This window comes from Melanostigma gelatinosum, assembly GCF_949748355.1.
Source record: "Melanostigma gelatinosum genome assembly, chromosome: 19".
Taxonomy (NCBI): Eukaryota; Metazoa; Chordata; class Actinopteri; order Perciformes; family Zoarcidae; genus Melanostigma; species Melanostigma gelatinosum.
The window spans coordinates 21731822-21750002 of NC_136652.1; the positions used below are offsets into that span (position 1 = coordinate 21731822).

At 45.1% G+C, this 18181-nt stretch overlaps 1 protein-coding gene across 8 annotated transcripts in view; it reads left to right on the forward strand.

Annotated features, from left to right (window-relative positions):
* LOC306793152 (unconventional myosin-VI-like) overlaps positions 1-18181 on the forward strand; it is a 69364-nt gene that overhangs the window by 11381 nt on the left and 39802 nt on the right. For all 8 annotated transcript variants that reach the window (XR_013772867.1, XM_079290632.1, XM_079290626.1 and 5 more), the window contains exons 3-12: positions 4683-4752; positions 4972-5045; positions 6704-6833; positions 7255-7360; positions 7657-7712; positions 7801-7898; positions 8403-8567; positions 9866-9946; positions 12073-12253; positions 14125-14269. Coding sequence is in view for 7 of the 8 variants with exons in the window: in XM_079290632.1 (XP_079146758.1) it covers positions 4683-4752; positions 4972-5045; positions 6704-6833; positions 7255-7360; positions 7657-7712; positions 7801-7898; positions 8403-8567; positions 9866-9946; positions 12073-12253; positions 14125-14269 (1106 nt within the window). In the remaining variant the exon portion in view is untranslated. The remainder of the gene's footprint in view (positions 1-4682; positions 4753-4971; positions 5046-6703; positions 6834-7254; positions 7361-7656; positions 7713-7800; positions 7899-8402; positions 8568-9865; positions 9947-12072; positions 12254-14124; positions 14270-18181) is intronic.

An 18181-nucleotide genomic window follows, 5' to 3' on the forward strand; every position in this document is an offset into this window, starting at 1 on the left:
AGACAAACGGACGTTCCTCGTTAGCCGCTTCGCGCTAATTCACCGCTAAGCTGTTAATGTCACCGAGAGCCCCGTCGCCGTGGGAACCCACCGAGCTCCGTCTCCGTAATCTGTTTTTCCCAGAATGCATCAGTGACCGAGAGCCTCCTCGCTAAGTGTGTGTACTGTCGGCCTATAAAACACCGGACCGTCAGAGAAAGTGTGTGTGTGTGTCTGTGTGTGTCTGTGTCTCTGTGTGTGTGCGTGTGTGTGTGTCTCTCGGTGCGTGTGTGTGTGTCTCTCGGTGTGTGTGTGTGTGTCTCTCGGTGTGTGTGTGTGTGTCTCTCGGTGTGTGTGTGTGTGTCTCTCGGTGTGTGTGTGTTTGTGTCTCTCGGTGTGTGTGTGTGTGTGTCTCTCGGTGTGTGTGTGTGTCTCTCGGTGTGTGTGTGTGTGTCTCTCGGTGTGTGTGTGTGTGTCTCTCGGTGTGTGTGTGTGTCTCTCGGTGTGTGTGTGTGTGTGTGTGTGTGTATCTCTCGGTGTGTGTGTGTGTGTGTGTGTGTATCTCTCGGTGTGTGTGTGTGTGTGTGTCCCTCTCGGTGTGTGTGTGTGTGTGTGTCTCTCGGTGTGTGTGTGTGTGTGTGTCTCTCGGTGTGTGTGTGTGTGTGTGTGTGTGTTTGTCATTTCTACTTTCTGGGTAAATTAACACATTTCTCAAATCTTGTTTTGTTTTTATAGATTTTCAGAATACGTGTTGGAAGTTAATAACAATTTACATCATTATAAACAAAATGAAAAATAATTTAATAAATAAATATCAAATTTTAAAATACTATTTAAATACAATTTAAAAAGCCCCCCCCCCCCAACAAAAAAAACCACGTTCTGAAATCTTCTACTTTTACTACAATGTTTAACTATAAAGCTCTTGATTCAGTTAAAATGTATTTCACGCTGCTCTCAAGTCCCAATAGATGAAGGTAGCTGTGTGTGCACATGAAGTTTCATCACAGCGTCTCGTGTCTGACGCACAGGAAACAGGCTTGAGTGCTGATGTCACTGTTGGCTGAGACCCAGCGTGACTCTGGGTCTCCATGGTCACAGGCGCTCTCTTCTTCGTGGGTGTTTGTCGCTCAAACCGTAGATTCTCAGAGGCTTCTTCTCAGGAATGTGTAGCCTCCGGTACTCTGCCGTAGTACCTGGATCACGATGTACTGGTTTGATTTTGGAGACAAAAAGTACTTTCTGTTGTATAGTTCTGGCCTGTGGGTTGTGTCTTTAATTTAAATCTGTGCTCAGTCTGGATCTTTGACACATTTTATTTGATTGACTTTATTTTTGCAGTCAGACGTCTGAGATAATCTGTAGGAAGACTTTAATGTCGACTGCGCTCTGAAGGAGTGAGCTGAGATCAGAGGACACTTAATATTAATGAGACATCACTTTTACTTTCTGCATGAGAGCCGTAGAGTCTCATGAAGAGCAGGTTTGTTGTTGGTTCTTCAGTTTAGATCATGAGATAATGTGAAGACCTGTTAACTACCTGCTGACTCTCGTAGACCTCCGGTGTGGTTTTGCTCCTCTGATCAGAGCTCATGAAACCGGATCTTTGAGTCTTAACCAGAAGTCTAGACCCTGAAGCGTCTGATAGGTGCAGTTAGAAGGCTTTGCTTCTCTTGTTAAAGCAGCATCAGATCTCTGTCACATTATTTCACACCATCAGATCCGCTCTCTGTGTCAGAACAAGGTCCCGTCTGTCCGGCCGAGGACAGACGGTGCCAGTGTGTGACGATGCGTTCACTTGCTGGCAGAAATCCCACCGCTGGACGTCAGGAGACGGACACGGAGCATGATGCCCACAGAGGACGACTCTTTGTCCTGTAAATCAGTGTGATCTGCCTCAGTGTCACTCCGGTTATTATAATAATAATAATAATAATAATAATAATAATAATAATAATAATAATTATTATTATTATTATTATTATTATTATTATTATTATTATCTGTAGTTGTATTTAAATGGCACCTTTTAAACAAATCAAACTATAAGTGCTTTACAAATGATTGACGAGACGCAATAGAAGAGGATGGAGAGAACAATTAAATTAAGAAAATAATGAATAAATAGAATTACAATTCTGAATGAAGTAAACATGGTAAAACTGTAAAAAAAAATTAAAATAAGAGCAAATAAAATACCTATAAATACAAAAACCATCGCGGAAAAACACAGAAGACACTGTATAAATTCAGATGTAATAATAAGCTCAACATTATTTTTAATATAACACTAGCCAGACTGAATCTGAGGTTATTTTAGTTTCTGTTTAATAAATATGATATGATGAATATTTTAAGCTACTCTCGGATCCTCTGGAAGTATATTATCGACAGATATTTGAGGCCAAACACTGATCGTTGTTCCTCATCAGACGAGTCTGATTGAAGGTTTGTCGTAGTTTGCATAAGAGGCCACAAGCTGAACAAGCTGTCCGGAGGCCCTTCAACACATTATCAGGATGAGAGGGCGGAGCTGAAGTCACGCAAAGAGGCCACGCCTTCAATTATGACCAACTTTAAGCTTAAATATCATTCAAACGGGTGAGTTGTATAAAATATTCACCCCATACAGAACGGGGATGTTTGCTGTAGAGCGTTTTCTACCAGGAGGTCAACGTGTTCATTTCTGCTGTTTGTCGGTTTTTCACGCGCTTTTAGACGCAACATTTAAACGAGCCTGATGGGGATTCACTCGCTTTTAGAGCCTCGAGTGGCCGTTTGAGGAACTGCAGTTTAACGCTGCGTACGTGACTCATGTGTGGAGAGAGGAGTTCACTTCTTCAGCTCTTTTGACAATAAATATGTCCAGGAGCTCCTGGGACAAGTAATAATTCATAAGTCATGAATGCCTTTAAAATAAAAGTTATAACTTAAAAAACTTTAGAGTTTAGAGCAAAGACGGCGGTGCACGTTTAACAGCCACTTGGAACAATCTGCAGCCGGTTGCTGTTTCTCTCCTTACTGGTGATGAAAGGGGGAACAGAGTTTAGCTTCTGTTCCTTCCTGATTGGTCGCCTCCTCCTCTTCCTCCTCCTCTTCCTCCTCCTCTGTCCTCACAGCGTTGTGGAATGCGTCCGCTTTGGGCTGAGACTGTGCAGCATGAAGGAGGCGACTGTACGTCGCCTCGCTGTTGGATCAGAGAGTGAAGTGTGAGATCTCTGACACTCGGAGCGCTGCAGCTCCTTAAAGGAGCGGCTCGCTTCAGGAGGGCATCGGTTCTGTTTGTTTAGAGGGTAAATGTGTGTTTGTTTGGCGCTTATCTGAAATGTGACGTTCATTAGAAAGTCTCAGAACAAAAGGTTTGGGAGCCTCTGTTTAAACTTCTACAATACAAAGTACTTCATAAGAAGTTTCAAACTATGTAGCAAAGTAGTACAGACTGGAGGAAGTATTAAGTACTTAAGTACAATTTCACTTCATTTATTTGACATCTTTAGTTTCTTCACAGATATTAGATTATTAATACAGAATATAAATGATGTATAGTTGTAGATTAAACTATCAGCAGGATATGAATCAGTAAAATGAGCTCCACAGATAACTGATCTCATGAAACTCAAATAATCTTCTTTCACTCTAAGAAGACTTGTTTTACTTGTTTGATCTTTTTTACTTGATTCCTCTTTCCTTTCCTTAACTTGCCTTTCCTTTCCTTAACTCTCCTTTCCTTCACTTAACTCTCCTTTCCTTCCCTTAATTCCTCTTTCCTTCACTTAACTCTCCTTTCCTTCCCTTAATTCCTCTTTCCTTCACTTAACTCTCCTTTCCTTCACTTAACTCTCCTTTCCTTCACTTAACTCTCCTTTCCTTCCCTTAACTCTCCTTTCCTTCCCTTAACTCTCCTTTTCTTCCCTTAACTCTCCTTCCCTTAACTCTCCTTTCCTTCCCTTAACTCTCCTTTCCTTCCCTTAACTCTCCTTTCCTTCCCTGAACTCTCCTTCCCTTCCCTGAACTCTCCTTTCCTTCCCTGAACTCTCCTTCCCTTCCCTGAACTCTCCTTCCCTTCCCTTAACTCTCCTTTCCTTCCCTTAACTCTCCTTTCCTTCCCTTAACTCTCCTTTCCTTCCCTTAACTCTCCTTTTCTTCCCTGAACTCTCCTTTCCTTCCCTGAACTCTCCTTTCCTTCCCTTAACTCTCCTTTCCTTCCCTTAACTCTCCTTTCCTTCCCTTAACTCTCCTTTCCTTCCCTTAACTCTCCTTTCCTTCCCTTAACTCTCCTTCCCTGAACTCTCCTTTCCTTCCCTGAACTCTCCTTTCCTTCCCTTAACTCTCCTTTCCTTCCCTTAACTCTCCTTTTCTTCCCTTAACTCTCCTTCCCTGAACTCTCCTTTCCTTCCCTTAACTCTCCTTTCCTTCCCTTAACTCTCCTTTTCTTCCCTTAACTCTCCTTCCCTGAACTCTCCTTTTCTTCCCTTAACTCTCCTTCCCTGAACTCTCCTTTTCTTCCCTTAACTCTCCTTCCCTGAACTCTCCTTTTCTTCCCTTAACTCTCCTTCCCTGAACTCTCCTTTTCTTCCCTTAACTCTCCTTCCCTGAACTCTCCTTTTCTTCCCTTAACTCTCCTTTCCTTCCCTTAACTCTCCTTCCCTTCCCTGAACTCTCCTTTCCTTCCCTTAATTCCTCTGTCCTTGCTTCCTCTGCAGACCTTCCTGGCTGCAGTGAACCAGGTCTTTCCTGCAGAGGACGACGTCAACAAACATATGGAGGACAACTGTAAGTTTATTCTTCTTTATTCACTCAAATGTTTTAATCAGAACTTTACATGAAGACGTTTTTACACTTAAAGTTAAACGTTGTGTCTTGTTTTCATCACGATGGTGTGAAGATGTTTCTGATTTAATAACTCATGTTCTCACAATGTTCCACAGCTTGTAAATGTGACTCGTTTGTTCATGAAGACTTCATTGTTGAACGAGTGTTTCTGTGTCTCAGGTTCTTTGATGTACTTGAATGAAGCCACTCTGCTCAACAACGTCCGTGTGAGATACAGCAAAGACAAGATCTATGTGAGTCATCTACACACAGACACACGCACACGCACACGCACGCGCACACGCACGCGCACACGCACACGCACACGCACACGCACACACACGTACTTGCATGCAAACAAGTAAAATAAATGAATACATTTTAAAATCTTAACTGTCAGAAACAGTCAGATCAAAAGATAAAGATATTAACTATGATGCCTCTTGTAAATAAGTATGTATATATACATGTATATAATAATATATATAGATATATATATGTGAGAATAATTTGAAGTAAATTCTCAGGAGCTTGATGTACTCTGAGCTGACTCGGTGCACGCTGACCTCTAGTGGCTGAAGAGGGAACTGAATCTCCATCTTTCTCATATTTATGGTTCAGTCATAGTTTATTGAGTCTCATTCAGATAGTTCAACATATTCAAAGATCAAACAGTAACGCAGTGATTCATAACATACTCTCACATTGTGAAACACGGGGATGAAGAAGAGGATTTATATGTGTCAGGGTGTGATGTAGATTATATTTGGGTCAATAACAGAATGAGTTGTAGAATGTTTTGTTTGATGTGAGAAGAACAATTCATAATCCATTAATTATCTATTTATTCAGATTGGAGGCGATGACTTAGAGCTTGTTATTTAAATGCTGCAGTTAAAGTGAAGACGTATCGATCAGCTGATAACGCTGAAGCTGAGTCTTTATGAACTACAAGAATCAATCGCTCTCTCCGTCTTTAAGAGCTGAAAGCAGGAATCTGAAGCACTCTGTTGAACTGAACAGGGGTTTCTGGGAAATGTAGGAAAGTGAAGAACACTGAGTCAACCTTCAGTGATGAGGCTGCAGCTTTGATGCTGTTAGTGGTTCACTTCTCCTGAACAACGTCTGTTCCTAAGTGATGTTTGCTCTTCTCCTTCCTCTCCTCCTCCTTCTTCTCAACCTTCTCCTTCTCATCCTTCTCCTTCCTCTCTTCCTTCTTCTCATCCTTCTCCTTCCTCTCCTCCTCCTTCTTCTCATCCTTCTCCTCCTCCTTCTTCTCATCCTACTCCTCCTCCTCATCCTTCTCATCCTTCTCCTCCTCATCCTTCTCCTCCTCATCCTTCTCCTCCTCATCCTTCTCCTTCCTCTCCTCTTCCTTCTTCTCATCCTTCTCCTCCTCCTCCTTCTCATCCTTCTCCTTCCTCTCTTCCTTCTTCTCATCCTTCTCATCCTTCTCCTTCCTCTCCTCTTCCTTCTTCTCATCCTTCTCCTCCTCCTTCTTCTCATCCTACTCCTCCTCCTCATCCTTCTCATCCTTCTCCTCCTCATCCTTCTCCTCCTCATCCTTCTCCTTCCTCTCCTCTTCCTTCTTCTCATCCTTCTCCTCCTCCTCCTTCTCATCCTTCTCCTTCCTCTCCTCTTCCTTCTTCTCCTCCTCCTTCTTCCCCTCCTTATCCTCCACCTTCTTCTTCTGCTATCTTCCCCCCCTCCTTTTCCTTCTTCGGTTTCTTCTTACTTTCTTTTTTCTTCTTCTTCCTCTCCTTGCTTCTCTCTTCTTCTTCTTCTTCTTCTTCGTCCTTCTCCTTTGTCATCTCCATCTTGTGTCCTCTTCTTCTTCCTGCTCTCCTTTGTCTCCTCCACCTTGCCTCTCCTCGTTACTCTTCATCTTGGTCTTCTCCTCTTCCTCCTCCAGACGTTTGTCGCTAACATCCTGATAGCGGTGAACCCGTACTATGACCTCCCAAAGCTTTACTCTGCGGAGACCATCAGCAAGTACCGAGGTCGTTCTCTGGGAACGCTGCCGCCTCACGTCTACGCCATCGGTGAGTCAACACCTCAACTACCTCTGCTGCTTACTGTAGTACGCTGATGTAGGAACCGGCTTTATTGTGATTAATGGTGTGTGTGTGTATATATGTATGTATGTGTATATATGTAGATCTATCTATATCAGAATACTTTATTGATCCCCAGAGGTGAAATTTGTACGTTACAGTTCTTATCAATAAATAAGTATGTAAAATACAATATTAATTATGTACATAACGCTACAAGATATAAAACAGTGTAAATAATTGTATTCATTAATAACATCCTGTTGTAGTTCCCCATCCGTCCAGCAGGTGGCAGTCAGCGCTCAGACTTCCCACGGTCCTCTGAACGTCACAGCTGTTCCTGTCTTCCCTCAGACTTCTTTTAAATGACTGAAAGATCAATATGTGGTAATCTAACCTCTGCCTCCAGCTGACAAGGCGTACCGAGACATGAAGGTCCTGAAGATGAGTCAGTCCATCATCGTGTCGGGGGAGTCCGGAGCCGGGAAGACCGAGAACACCAAGTTTGTGCTCAAGTGAGGACGACGCTGCGTCTTTATACCTCTTCACCTCACTGTACCTGTGTTCACTTCACCTCACTGCACCTGTGTTCACTTCACTTCACTGCACCTGTGTTCACTTCACTTCACCTCACTGCACCTGTGTTCACTTCACTTGTGAACACAGGTACAATATATACATATACACGTATGTATGTATGTGTGTATGTGCATATGTGTGTATGTGCATGTGTGTGTATATGTATATGTATAGGTATATATATATATATGTATATAGTGTGAAATATGAAGCGGTGTGTTTCTGCTGACAGGTACTTGACGAGCTCGTATGGAAGCGGTCAGGACATCGATGAGAGGATCGTGGAAGGTCAGCCTGCTGCTCTTCCTTTCTGTCACAACTTTGAATGAATTCTCTCGTTTGTGTTTCGTGACTCCGGTTGTTGTTGTTTGTTCAGCCAACCCGCTGCTGGAGGCGTTCGGAAACGCAAAAACGGTCCGAAACAACAACAGCAGCCGCTTCGGAAAGTTTGTGGAGATCCACTTCAACGAGAAGGTGCTTCAATCGAACGGCATTAACTTTAACGACGTCACACGAGTGATTCACAGACACAAAGACACGCCACGAATGACACATGAAGCCTCATCTCTGCGTTCATTAATAAACACAATGTTCTTGTGTCATCTAAGACGCTGACACAGCGTAAACAATGCAAGTAATGCGGCCTCCGCTGCTGCAGTTGTGATCATTTCTGCTCTTTTGTCTCTGCAGACCTGCGATAAATCAAAATATTTATTCATTGTCCTGCACTGGATTTTTCTCGATTTCCTACTTTATTAACCGCAGTTTCCTCCGTTTAACCAGATGTAAAATGTGATTTTAATGATAATTTGTTGATATTTTCACTTCCTTTCAAAGTCCGTCATTGGTGTTCAGAGTAGAAGTGCTCTGACGGAGGCTACGGCGGTCGGTTGGTGTTCAGAGTAGAAGTGCTCTGACGGAGGCTACGGCGGTCGGTTGGTGTTGAGGAGATTTAAAGTGCGTCTCGTGTGTCTTCAGAACGCCGTCGTGGGCGGCTTCGTGTCGCACTACCTGCTGGAGAAGTCGAGGATCTGCAGACAAAGCAAAGAGGAGAGGAACTACCACATCTTCTACCGACTGTGTGCCGGAGCCTCCGAGGACATCCGGCAGAAGTTCCACCTCAGCTCCCCGGACACGTTCAGGGTACGAACGCAGCGGCGCGTCTTTAGTCGAGTGGTTGTATGAGGTTCTTCCCCACAGTCGGTGTTTTACTACAGCACATGAGATTAGAGAAACCGACCCTGAAGTCACCAGACTCCAAACAAATATGGATAAGGTGAGAAGTTAGAGGAAAGGAAGTATCGGAAGAAGGGAAAGAAACGAGGAAACAGGATGGTATGAAAAAAAGAAGGAATCAATGATGGAAAGAAGGTATTAAGGAAGGAAGGAGAGAAATAAGTGAAGGAGAGAAAACAAAAAGGTGGACATTGCTACATGTTACATGCATGTGGAAAGATAGAATGCAATAAGTAAAGAAATATGGAAGGAAGAAAGCAAAGAAAAAGAGGACAGGAACAGAAGGAAAGAAGTTTTAGAAAAAACGGAATAGTGGGAAAAATGAAGTATGAAAAGAGGAAAAGGTTTCAAACAGACGGCATTCCTCCGGTTCTGAACGTGTAAAGCTGCATTCTCTCCAGTGTCCATCAGGGGGCGACTCCATTTAGTCACACAGACCATAAAGCAGGGGATGCTTTAGGGCGGGGCTACAGAGTGATTGACAGGTCGACACCAGAGACATATACGTCTACGTCACTCCTCAGTCCAGATGTGGTCACTTCCTGTTCACTGGTTGGTAAAAACAAGATGGCGACGGCGGACTCGAGGCTTCAAAACTTTAGTCCACGAACCAATGAGACATCACGACGACTACACTTCACTTCTTCACAGTCCGTGGACCCAAATGACAAAAGAATGCAGGACAAACGAGTAAAGGAAGCAAAGAAAAGTAAGAGGAAAGGATGCAGGACAAAGATGTGAGGAGAGGAGACGAGGACAGATGACAGTGACTCATTAAACACCATACGACAGTATTTCTCTCTGACGTTTGTAAGAAAATGGAGAATGTGTCCCGCCTGAGTCGTCCCCGTGGTTCCTCCTGTAAAGACCAGCCGGCTCAGACTCCAACACCCGGGATGGTGATGCTGGTGGGAAGACATCAACAACAACTGAAGCGACTGCTTTTTCATTTGTGTGCAAATGTTAATTTAATTATTGAGATGAATCGTGAGACGTGGAGGGATTCTAGACTCGCACAAGAGACTCAAACTCAACGTCTGCATGCAACAAATGTTATTCAGCGTCAAACATGTTTCATGTAAACATCATTACCATTAGTTTCTTAGTTTATTTGCTCCACACCAGTTGGAAAGCAGCTGATTCACGTTTGAGAGTTGCGTGTTTGTTCTCTGCCCTGTTGCTCATCTGCGTCTCTTGTGTTTCAGTACCTGAACAGAGGATGCACTCGCTTCTTCGCCTCCAAAGACACGGACAAGCAGGTGCTGCAGAACCGCAAGAGCTCAGAGGTAAAGTTGATCTTCTGGTCTCCTCCTGACAGCAGAAGCAGCAGCGCTTCAGTCCTCTTCTGCCGTTTGTTCGGTGAAGTTTAAGGAACAGTTATTGGAGCGATGTGGAGCGTTTCACGTCGCTCTGTTGGATTTCCTGAAAGACTTTAACAAAACATGGATGAGAGGAAACACCAACGACCTCACTGCTCTTATCAATCAATCTAGTGCTGGTTTAATAACAGCAAGAATAAATGCATTCTTATTCAATATTCTTGAATAATAAATACATGATAAAAAAAGTCTTATATCAAATGCGATCATTTGATACGGTGCTTTGGGGTTTAAACCAATAACTACGTTAAGTGTTATTATTTTTCATAAATGGCCATAAAATGTCACGAAACATCAAACATCTCCAGAGGCCGAGTTCGTGCCTTTAAAATGTCCGAACAGCTCGTAATGAAACAGAAGCAGCAGTTCTTCACAAGAGAGAACCTGAAGCATCGTCGGTTCTTCTGAGTTATGATCCATAATTAAACCTCCATGTGAGACGGCGTGAACATCGGCCTCCAGCGCGTCACTCTGTCATCGGTTCAGTGTTCAGCTGAGCAGCGGTTTGGTCAGAATGAACTCCGATTATTGAGCAGAAAAGAGGTAAAAGTCACTTTATAATGCTGAATATCATCACATTTCTTTATTTACTTTATATCCCCACTCGTAAAGAAAATGGCGCCACATGAATAGCTTCCTCGTCTTTGACTCAAGTAACCGAGCAGGAAGCTCAGAAGAGTTGAGATATTTCAAAATAAGAGCGGCAGCCTGAAACAGCTGAAGGATTTAACGTTCTCTCTTCAGTCAAAGGTTGTTTTGAGAGAGCGAGTTCATTCAGACGCATTGTTCTGATTCTGTAGAATGAAATGCTCGAACACGGTTTCTCTCTTTTCCAGAACAACGTCTCCGTCAGTCGGTACCTTTTGCTTCCTCTCTTGCGAGTGCAGATGTTTCATCCGTTCATTGACGTTGAGCTGTTATTTTATTGTCCAGTGAAGACGATCTGCCTTTTATTTTGTAGCTGCAGTTTCTTCTTGTATCCCGTTTGGTTTTCTGTCTCAATCTTCGTTTCTAGCCCGACCCGTCATCGCCCCTTCGGGCCGTAACGGAGGAAGCGATCGCTCTCTTAAACAACATCAGCGCCTACTTAAAAGCTGACTCAGCAGATGCAGCTCAGATTCACTGCCTCCGGCTGCTGCTCGCTGCTTTCCTCTCGTGTGCCGTTCAGTTTGTACCTTTTGATTTACCGCCTGCGTCTCTGTGAACTTCTTCTCTTTGCTGTTTGCTCAGCGTCCTCCTCATCACTGGCTTCTGTTCGTCTTTGGTGACTCTTGTAAGCCAACACGTCTTTGGGACTTCGTAGTTTCTATTTTCCTCTTTTCTTGTGTTTCAGCAAGTCTCCACCTTCAAATCAAGTTTTCTTGTTTTCTTGTAGGTGATAATTAAATCTCTGGAACGTCCTCTGTAAGCGTCTGCATTACGTCATCGCTTTGTAACAGTGTATGATGATTTGTTTTACTGTTCTCATGGACATGGTGGTTATTGAGTGTTTCCATGTAGAATGGTGCTGTGGGAGCTGCAGGATGTTCCTCTGGAGCTCGTGTTCTTGTGTGAACATCAGTTAGTTTTTCTTCATTAACATATAAAATACATCAGTATTCATATACTTATACATTCATGAACTTTAAGAGAACTAACTCGCTGTTTGAAGATGTAAACACAGAAGGAGAAACACTAGTTTGACGATAAATCTTCCTAATTGAGTAATTCCATGAATAAATGTAACATAATGTCACATGTGACACCGTTGTGTTTACTCAGCAATAGTTACACAAATATCAATATACAATATGTATTCTATACTTTCTCTGCTTTTCACTCCAAATATAAGATGATGAAGATTCTCTGTTGTTGGAGTAAATAGTCAGACTAATTATTAGTCTTATTATATCGCAGTGCTTATGATGAACAGCAGCAACGCGTACATATATTACACAGCCGGCGGTCACACACAGCTGCAGCCTCAGCAGCAGAACATCCGGCGGTCAGCATCGGTCAGAAACTCTCTTCCTCCTCCTCCTCCTCTTCTTCAGCACATGAAGTCGGGGCCCCTGAAGGACCCGCTGCTGGACGACCACGTCGACTTCAACAGGATGTCGGTGGCGATGAAGAAGATCGGCCTGGACGACACGGAGAAGCTGGACCTGTTCAGGGTGGTGGCCGGAGTGCTGCACCTCGGAAACATCGACTTTGAGGAGGCTGGAAGCACTTCAGGTGAGCGGGAAACACCTGGAATCACACACGCGTACACGCACCTCGGATCAATGACACGGCCTACCGGTAACCATCACGCTGTAAATAAAGTTTTACTGACGATGTTCTCCAATATTCAGTAGAACATGTGTTTCTAGTCTCTGATGGTATCGCTGGTTAAACTCGCTACATCTTTCCACCGAGTCGCATGAAGCGTCTCCGCGGTGGTTGTTCCCGTAATCCTGCTGACAAACCGAAGCTCTTTGGTGGAAATGGAGTCGCTGGTCCCACCTGATCAGAGCGACTAAACCTCCTGCTGCCTCAGAGACCAGAGACCAGAGACCAGCGCTGCACTGATGCAGCCTGCAGGGCTCTGTGATTGCTCCTGAAAGGCAGACGCCATTTCTGATCTCTTCCCTCAAGACTTCTGCACTTTTGATTGATGGCTGTAATAACAATAGCTGTGAGCCACAAGAGGAACGAACGCCTCCAGGAGAGAAATGAGTTCAGAGCTCAAACAGAGATACGCCTGTTAAACTCCAACATGGAGTCTTTCTACACAGAGACTTTAAATACAGAAGCTCCACGTGTTCGAAATATTCAACTATTCACACGTTTCAGCCTCTCCTCCTCTCTCCTCGCCTCTCCCCTCTCCCCTCTCCCCTCTCCCCTCTCCCCTCTCCCCTCTCCTCCTCTCCTCCTCTCCTCTCTCCTCTCCTCTCTCTCCCCTCTCCTCTCTCCTCTCTCCTCTCCCCTCTCCTCTCTCTCCTCCCCTCTCCCCTCTCCCCTCTCCCCTCTCCTCCTCTCCTCCTCTCCTCTCTCCTCTCCTCTCTCTCCCCTCTCCTCTCTCCTCTCTCCTCTCCCCTCTCCTCTCTCTCCTCCCCTCTCCTCCTCTCCCCTCTCCTCTCCTCTCCCCTCTCCTCTCTCTCTCCTCCCCTCTCTCCTCTCTCCTCTCTCCTCTCTCCTCTCCCCTCTCCTCTCTCCTCTCCTCTCTCTCTCCTCCCCTCTCCTCCCCTCTCCCCTCTCCCCTCTCCTCCTCTCCTCTCTCCTCTCCTCTCCCCTCTCCCCTCTCTCTCCTCTCCCCTCTCCTCTCTCTCCTCTCCCCTCTCCTCTCTCTCCTCTCCCCTCTCCTCTCTCTCCTCTCCCCTCTCCTCTCTCTCTCCTCCCCTCTCCTCCCCTCTCCTCCTCTCCTCCTCTCCTCTCTCCTCTCCCCTCTCCTCTCTCTCCTCTCCCCTCTCCTCTCTCTCCTCTCCCCTCTCCTCTCTCTCTCCTCCCCTCTCCTCCCCTCTCCTCCTCTCCTCCTCTCCTCTCTCCTCTCTCCCCTCTCCTCTCTCTCCTCTCCCCTCTCCTCTCTCTCTCCTCCCCTCTCCTCCCCTCTCCTCCTCTCCTCCTCTCCTCTCTCCTCTCTCCCCTCTCCTCTCTCTCCTCTCCCCTCTCCTCTCTCTCCTCTCCCCTCTCCTCTCTCTCTCCTCTCTCTCTCCTCCCCTCTCCTCCCCTCTCCTCCTCTCCTCCTCTCCTCTCTCCTCTCTCCTCTCTCCTCTCTCCTCTCCTCTCTCCTCTCTCCTCTCCTCCTCTCCTCTCTCCTCTCTCCTCTCTCCTCTCCTCCTCTCCTCTCCTCTCCCCTCTCCTCTCTCCTCTCTCCTCTCTCCTCTCCCCTCTCCCCTCTCCTCTCTCCTCTCTCCTCTCTCCTCTCCTCCTCTCCTCTCCTCTCCTCTCTCCTCTCTCCTCTCTCCTCTCTCCTCTCTCCTCTCCTCTCCTCTCCTCTCCTCTCTCCTCTCCCCTCTCCCCTCTCCTCTCTCCCCTCTCCTCTCTCCTCTCCTCTCTCCTCTCCTCCTCTCCTCTCCTCTCCTCTCCCCTCCTCTCCTCTCTCCTCACCCCTCCGTGTCTTCCAGGTGGCTGCACCATCAAGAACCAGTCGAGTCAGGCGCTGGAGCACTGCGCCGAGGTGCTGGGCCTCGAGGAGGAGGACCTGAGAGTCAGCCTCACCTCCAGGGTCATGCTCACCACGGCAGGGGGCGCCAAAGGAACAGTCATCAAGTAAGACACACGCACACGCACACGCACGTCGTGTAAAATGTCGTCGTACATAAAATCGTACCAATATTCTCCTGATGTGTCGGGAACACAAACGACCTCATAATGACGTCGTGACTTCTTTAAAGAAGATGGATTTGCATGCGTTCATATAATATCACTTCCTGCTCAAAGCGTCACTTGAACACATTTTTCCCGGCAGCAGAAGAAACTCAACATTATTCCTGTAATGTAAATATGAACGCTGACGTTTGATCCTCAGTGTTCTGCAGACGCACAGCATACAAAGAAGAAACGTATAAGAAGTAGACAAACATACCAACACATACTCACACTTCAGCCTCCTGTTTACTGTGTGTGTGTGTGTGTGTGTGTGTGTGTGTGTGTGTGTGTGTGTGTGTGTGTGTGTGTGTGTGTGTGTGTGTGTGTGTGTGTGTGTGTGTGTGTGTGTGTGTGTGTGTGTGTGTGTGTGTCCTTTGTGGTCGGCTGCCTCCAGAAAAATGACGCTGATGGAAAACATCCTCCTCTGTCATTATTGATGGACCTTATTTAGAAAGGCGAGGTGAATTAAAGCACAATTTATCGAGGGAAGTGCTGGAATGTGAATCTGTCAGTGGAAGGTTCTCCGTCTGAATATATTCATTTATTCATCTTTTGGACTCTTCCTATGTCTAAAACAAGGACGCCAGTTCTCCAGGTACTGATAGCAACACATGCTAACCTGTGACCGAAACATATACTCTGTAAATACTTGGATTAAAGTAGATATTCTTGTTGAGTATCTTCAGTAGGACACATTTGCTATGAATTCTGGGTAAATAAAGACTTTTTCCCCCCCCCAACTGAAAAACATGGCTGACCGAGCAACAATGTCAAACCCTTCAGCTCCGCTCAGTTCAGCACAAAACGTTTACGTTCTTGAAGGATTCGACAGTGACGTTATTCGTCCCATCTTTAACGTCTCTAAATAGTCCAACATCCAATAGAAGAATGTTATTGGCTTTTGTTGTGGAGGGAACCAGTGGCGTTGACTTCCTGTTGGACTAGAAACGTACGTCATCCATCAGCTCTCGAAACTCAAACCGACTGACTGAAAAAGCCTCGACTACAGATCAGTGTGCTGCTTCAGCACCACGGACAGCTCACTGGACTCATGAATATGCTGCTGATGTTTCACTTCAGAGTCAAACCAGCACAAACCTCAATCAGATCCAGGATCAATAACGCAGGCCTCAGTGGTTCACCACCTTTTTACCCCCCCGAATGAAGTGATGGCATCTTGTCGGATTTTACTACAACGCTCTGAAGTTGTTGGAAATGTTTCGATCACATGAGTCTGAAACAAATGGTCTGTTTGACTCTAAATGGAGCATAATGTACTAAATGAACATCATGCTGTATTGAAGAAGACTTGAAACTAGAGATTGAGACATAAACTCATGTTTACAATGTTTACTGAGGGAATAAATCAAGAGAGAAGTAGAGTCATTTTCTATAGACTTCTATACAACCAGAGGAGTCGCCCCCTGGTGGACACTAGAGAGAATGCAGCTTTAACACATGAAGCTTTGACTTCACTCTGCAGAACCGGAGGTTGCCGCCTGGTTGGGAACCACTTGACTAGACTAACATATGGGGGATGGAGAGGTAGGCTGAGGTTAATGAGGGGGATGGGGATGGACCCATTCACAGCTTCTACCAGTCCAGCGTAACGAGATAAAAGCATTATTCCATTTCTAACGGCTCAGTGCACAACGCCGAGGGAGAGCTCCAGGTATTAAAAGAACCTCCGGCTCTGAGTGGAGCGAACAGACACCTAACCCCCCCCCCCCCCCCCCCCCATCCCCCCTGCTATTTTCTGAAAGGTTCAATGCAGCTAATAACTTATTCCTCAGAGTGATGAAGATGATGAGACGGGAGGGCAGAGACCAGCAGGCAGTGATGAGAAAATAATGCTCATATTCAGGAGTTTAGTTTGACTCTCGTGAGTAGTTCAGGTGAGGACAGAAATGCAGGAATATTCTGTTGTAGGTCTCCAGATAGAATATCTTACTGCCTTTTCTTATGTTGGCCGGACAAAACCAGTGCTGGAATGTAAAACATCTTACTGATCAATCAATACTTTTACTAAATTTGGCTGATTTAAAAACCCAAAAATAAGCCAGTATCAAGTAGTATTAATACTTCTCCAGTCAAATGATACCTGCAATCAATTCTTTATGTGCGCAGATCTGAAAAATATTAGAATTTGCATGTTTTTGCCTGCAGCCAATCATATAGTCTAGTGCGAACGTCATCCGTGCTGACAGACCCGAGGGTGGAGTTTTATGTGAGTTTTATGAAAAGTCGACCTCTGATGACCTCTGATGACCTCTGAACGAGGTCATCAGCTTTAGAGACCAAAGGTGTTTTCTTGTAGCAGCCTGTCGGCTCGAGGCACCAACAGACGAACACCCCGCGCTGCCTTCAGCCTGAGCGCTGTCACTCTAAAGCCTGCGATTGTTCCGCTGGCAGCTCGGCCTCAGCGCACGCCGTCTGAATGCCAAGCCACCCGCCTCCATTTAAAACAACAACCTCCCACGCCAATGTTTATTAGAGGAACTAAAAGCTGCCCTCCCCTCGTCTTTGTCTGTCAGGTACACTCTGTAACGTCCCTCCGCTCACTGCTGTTGTTCAGGTTCCGTCTCGGTGTATATATAACGATAGAAAGAAAAGCATCAGCTGTCAGCCTGTTGCAGCTCCTGATCTGTAAATAGAAGCCCAGAATCACCTCTGGATGTTGGGTTAGCGATGCAGGAGTTTGTGAGTGAGTGAGTGCCAACACACGGACAGACAACAAAGAAGAGAACAGTTGGATTCTCCTTCTGAAAGTCTTTAAATGGAGATCCAGCAGGTCGGATGTGGACGAGGATCAGCCGAAGTGCTTCTCCAGAGCCGGAGAGGTCGCTGCCGGTCCAGAGCAGACGGCGCTGCCGGGCTCTCTGCTGGTGGCAGATGGTGGAAGGAAAGAAGAGCTGATGGGAATAATCGCCTCCAACTTGTTCATTCTCTCCATTAAAGCCCAAAAAAAGAAAAACCTTTTGACTGAGAAAGCAAAAGATCCTCTTTGCAGAAGGAGGCGGCGGCGGCAGACTGTGTGTGTGTGTGTGAGAGAGAGGGGGAGTAAAGAGAGGGAGAGCGGGAGGGAAGATTGGATTTAGAGAGGGAGAGATTTCTAATTTGTCTTCGTTTCCTTTATTTGTGTATTTCCTGCGCGGTGTATTTTAGCATACATGAATCTGATTATGTGCAACGACAGTAACGCAAAGTGAAACAGACGTGACGTTAAAGTGCAGATAGACGTGTTTGTTTCCATGTCAACTGGTTTGATTGTGTGATGGAGGTGAGGAAGAGGAGACTAACAGAGAGAGAGGAGCAAGAAATGGGTGAAGAGGCGTGAAACATTTCACCTTTATTTAACAGGTTTCTAACAATCAACATAAAGTACAAACATTTACAACATTACAATAATCAGATAAAACGTTTGCACAGAAGCTGCAGAACATCTGAGCTTTAATTCCACTGAAAGTAAAACTTTGGTGCCATTTCTGTAAAAGCTGCAACAATCACCATGAAGTACTTCCTCTACTTCTGTGCTGGGAAATACCGTAATATTATATCAATATCCTGATTTGATACTCAATATTGTCAAAGGTTATGCATATTTTAATATTGTAATATGGCATAAGTGTTTTATTTTCCTGGTTTTAAAACTCATTTTCTAAAATGACCAGACTGTTGTAGCTCTTATTATTATTATTATAATTATTATTATTATTATTATTATTATTATTATTATTATTTGTCTTTACCCACTTAGTCTTTATATCCACAGCACTGATGATTGTACATAAAAAAAATCTTCTGTAAATCTTT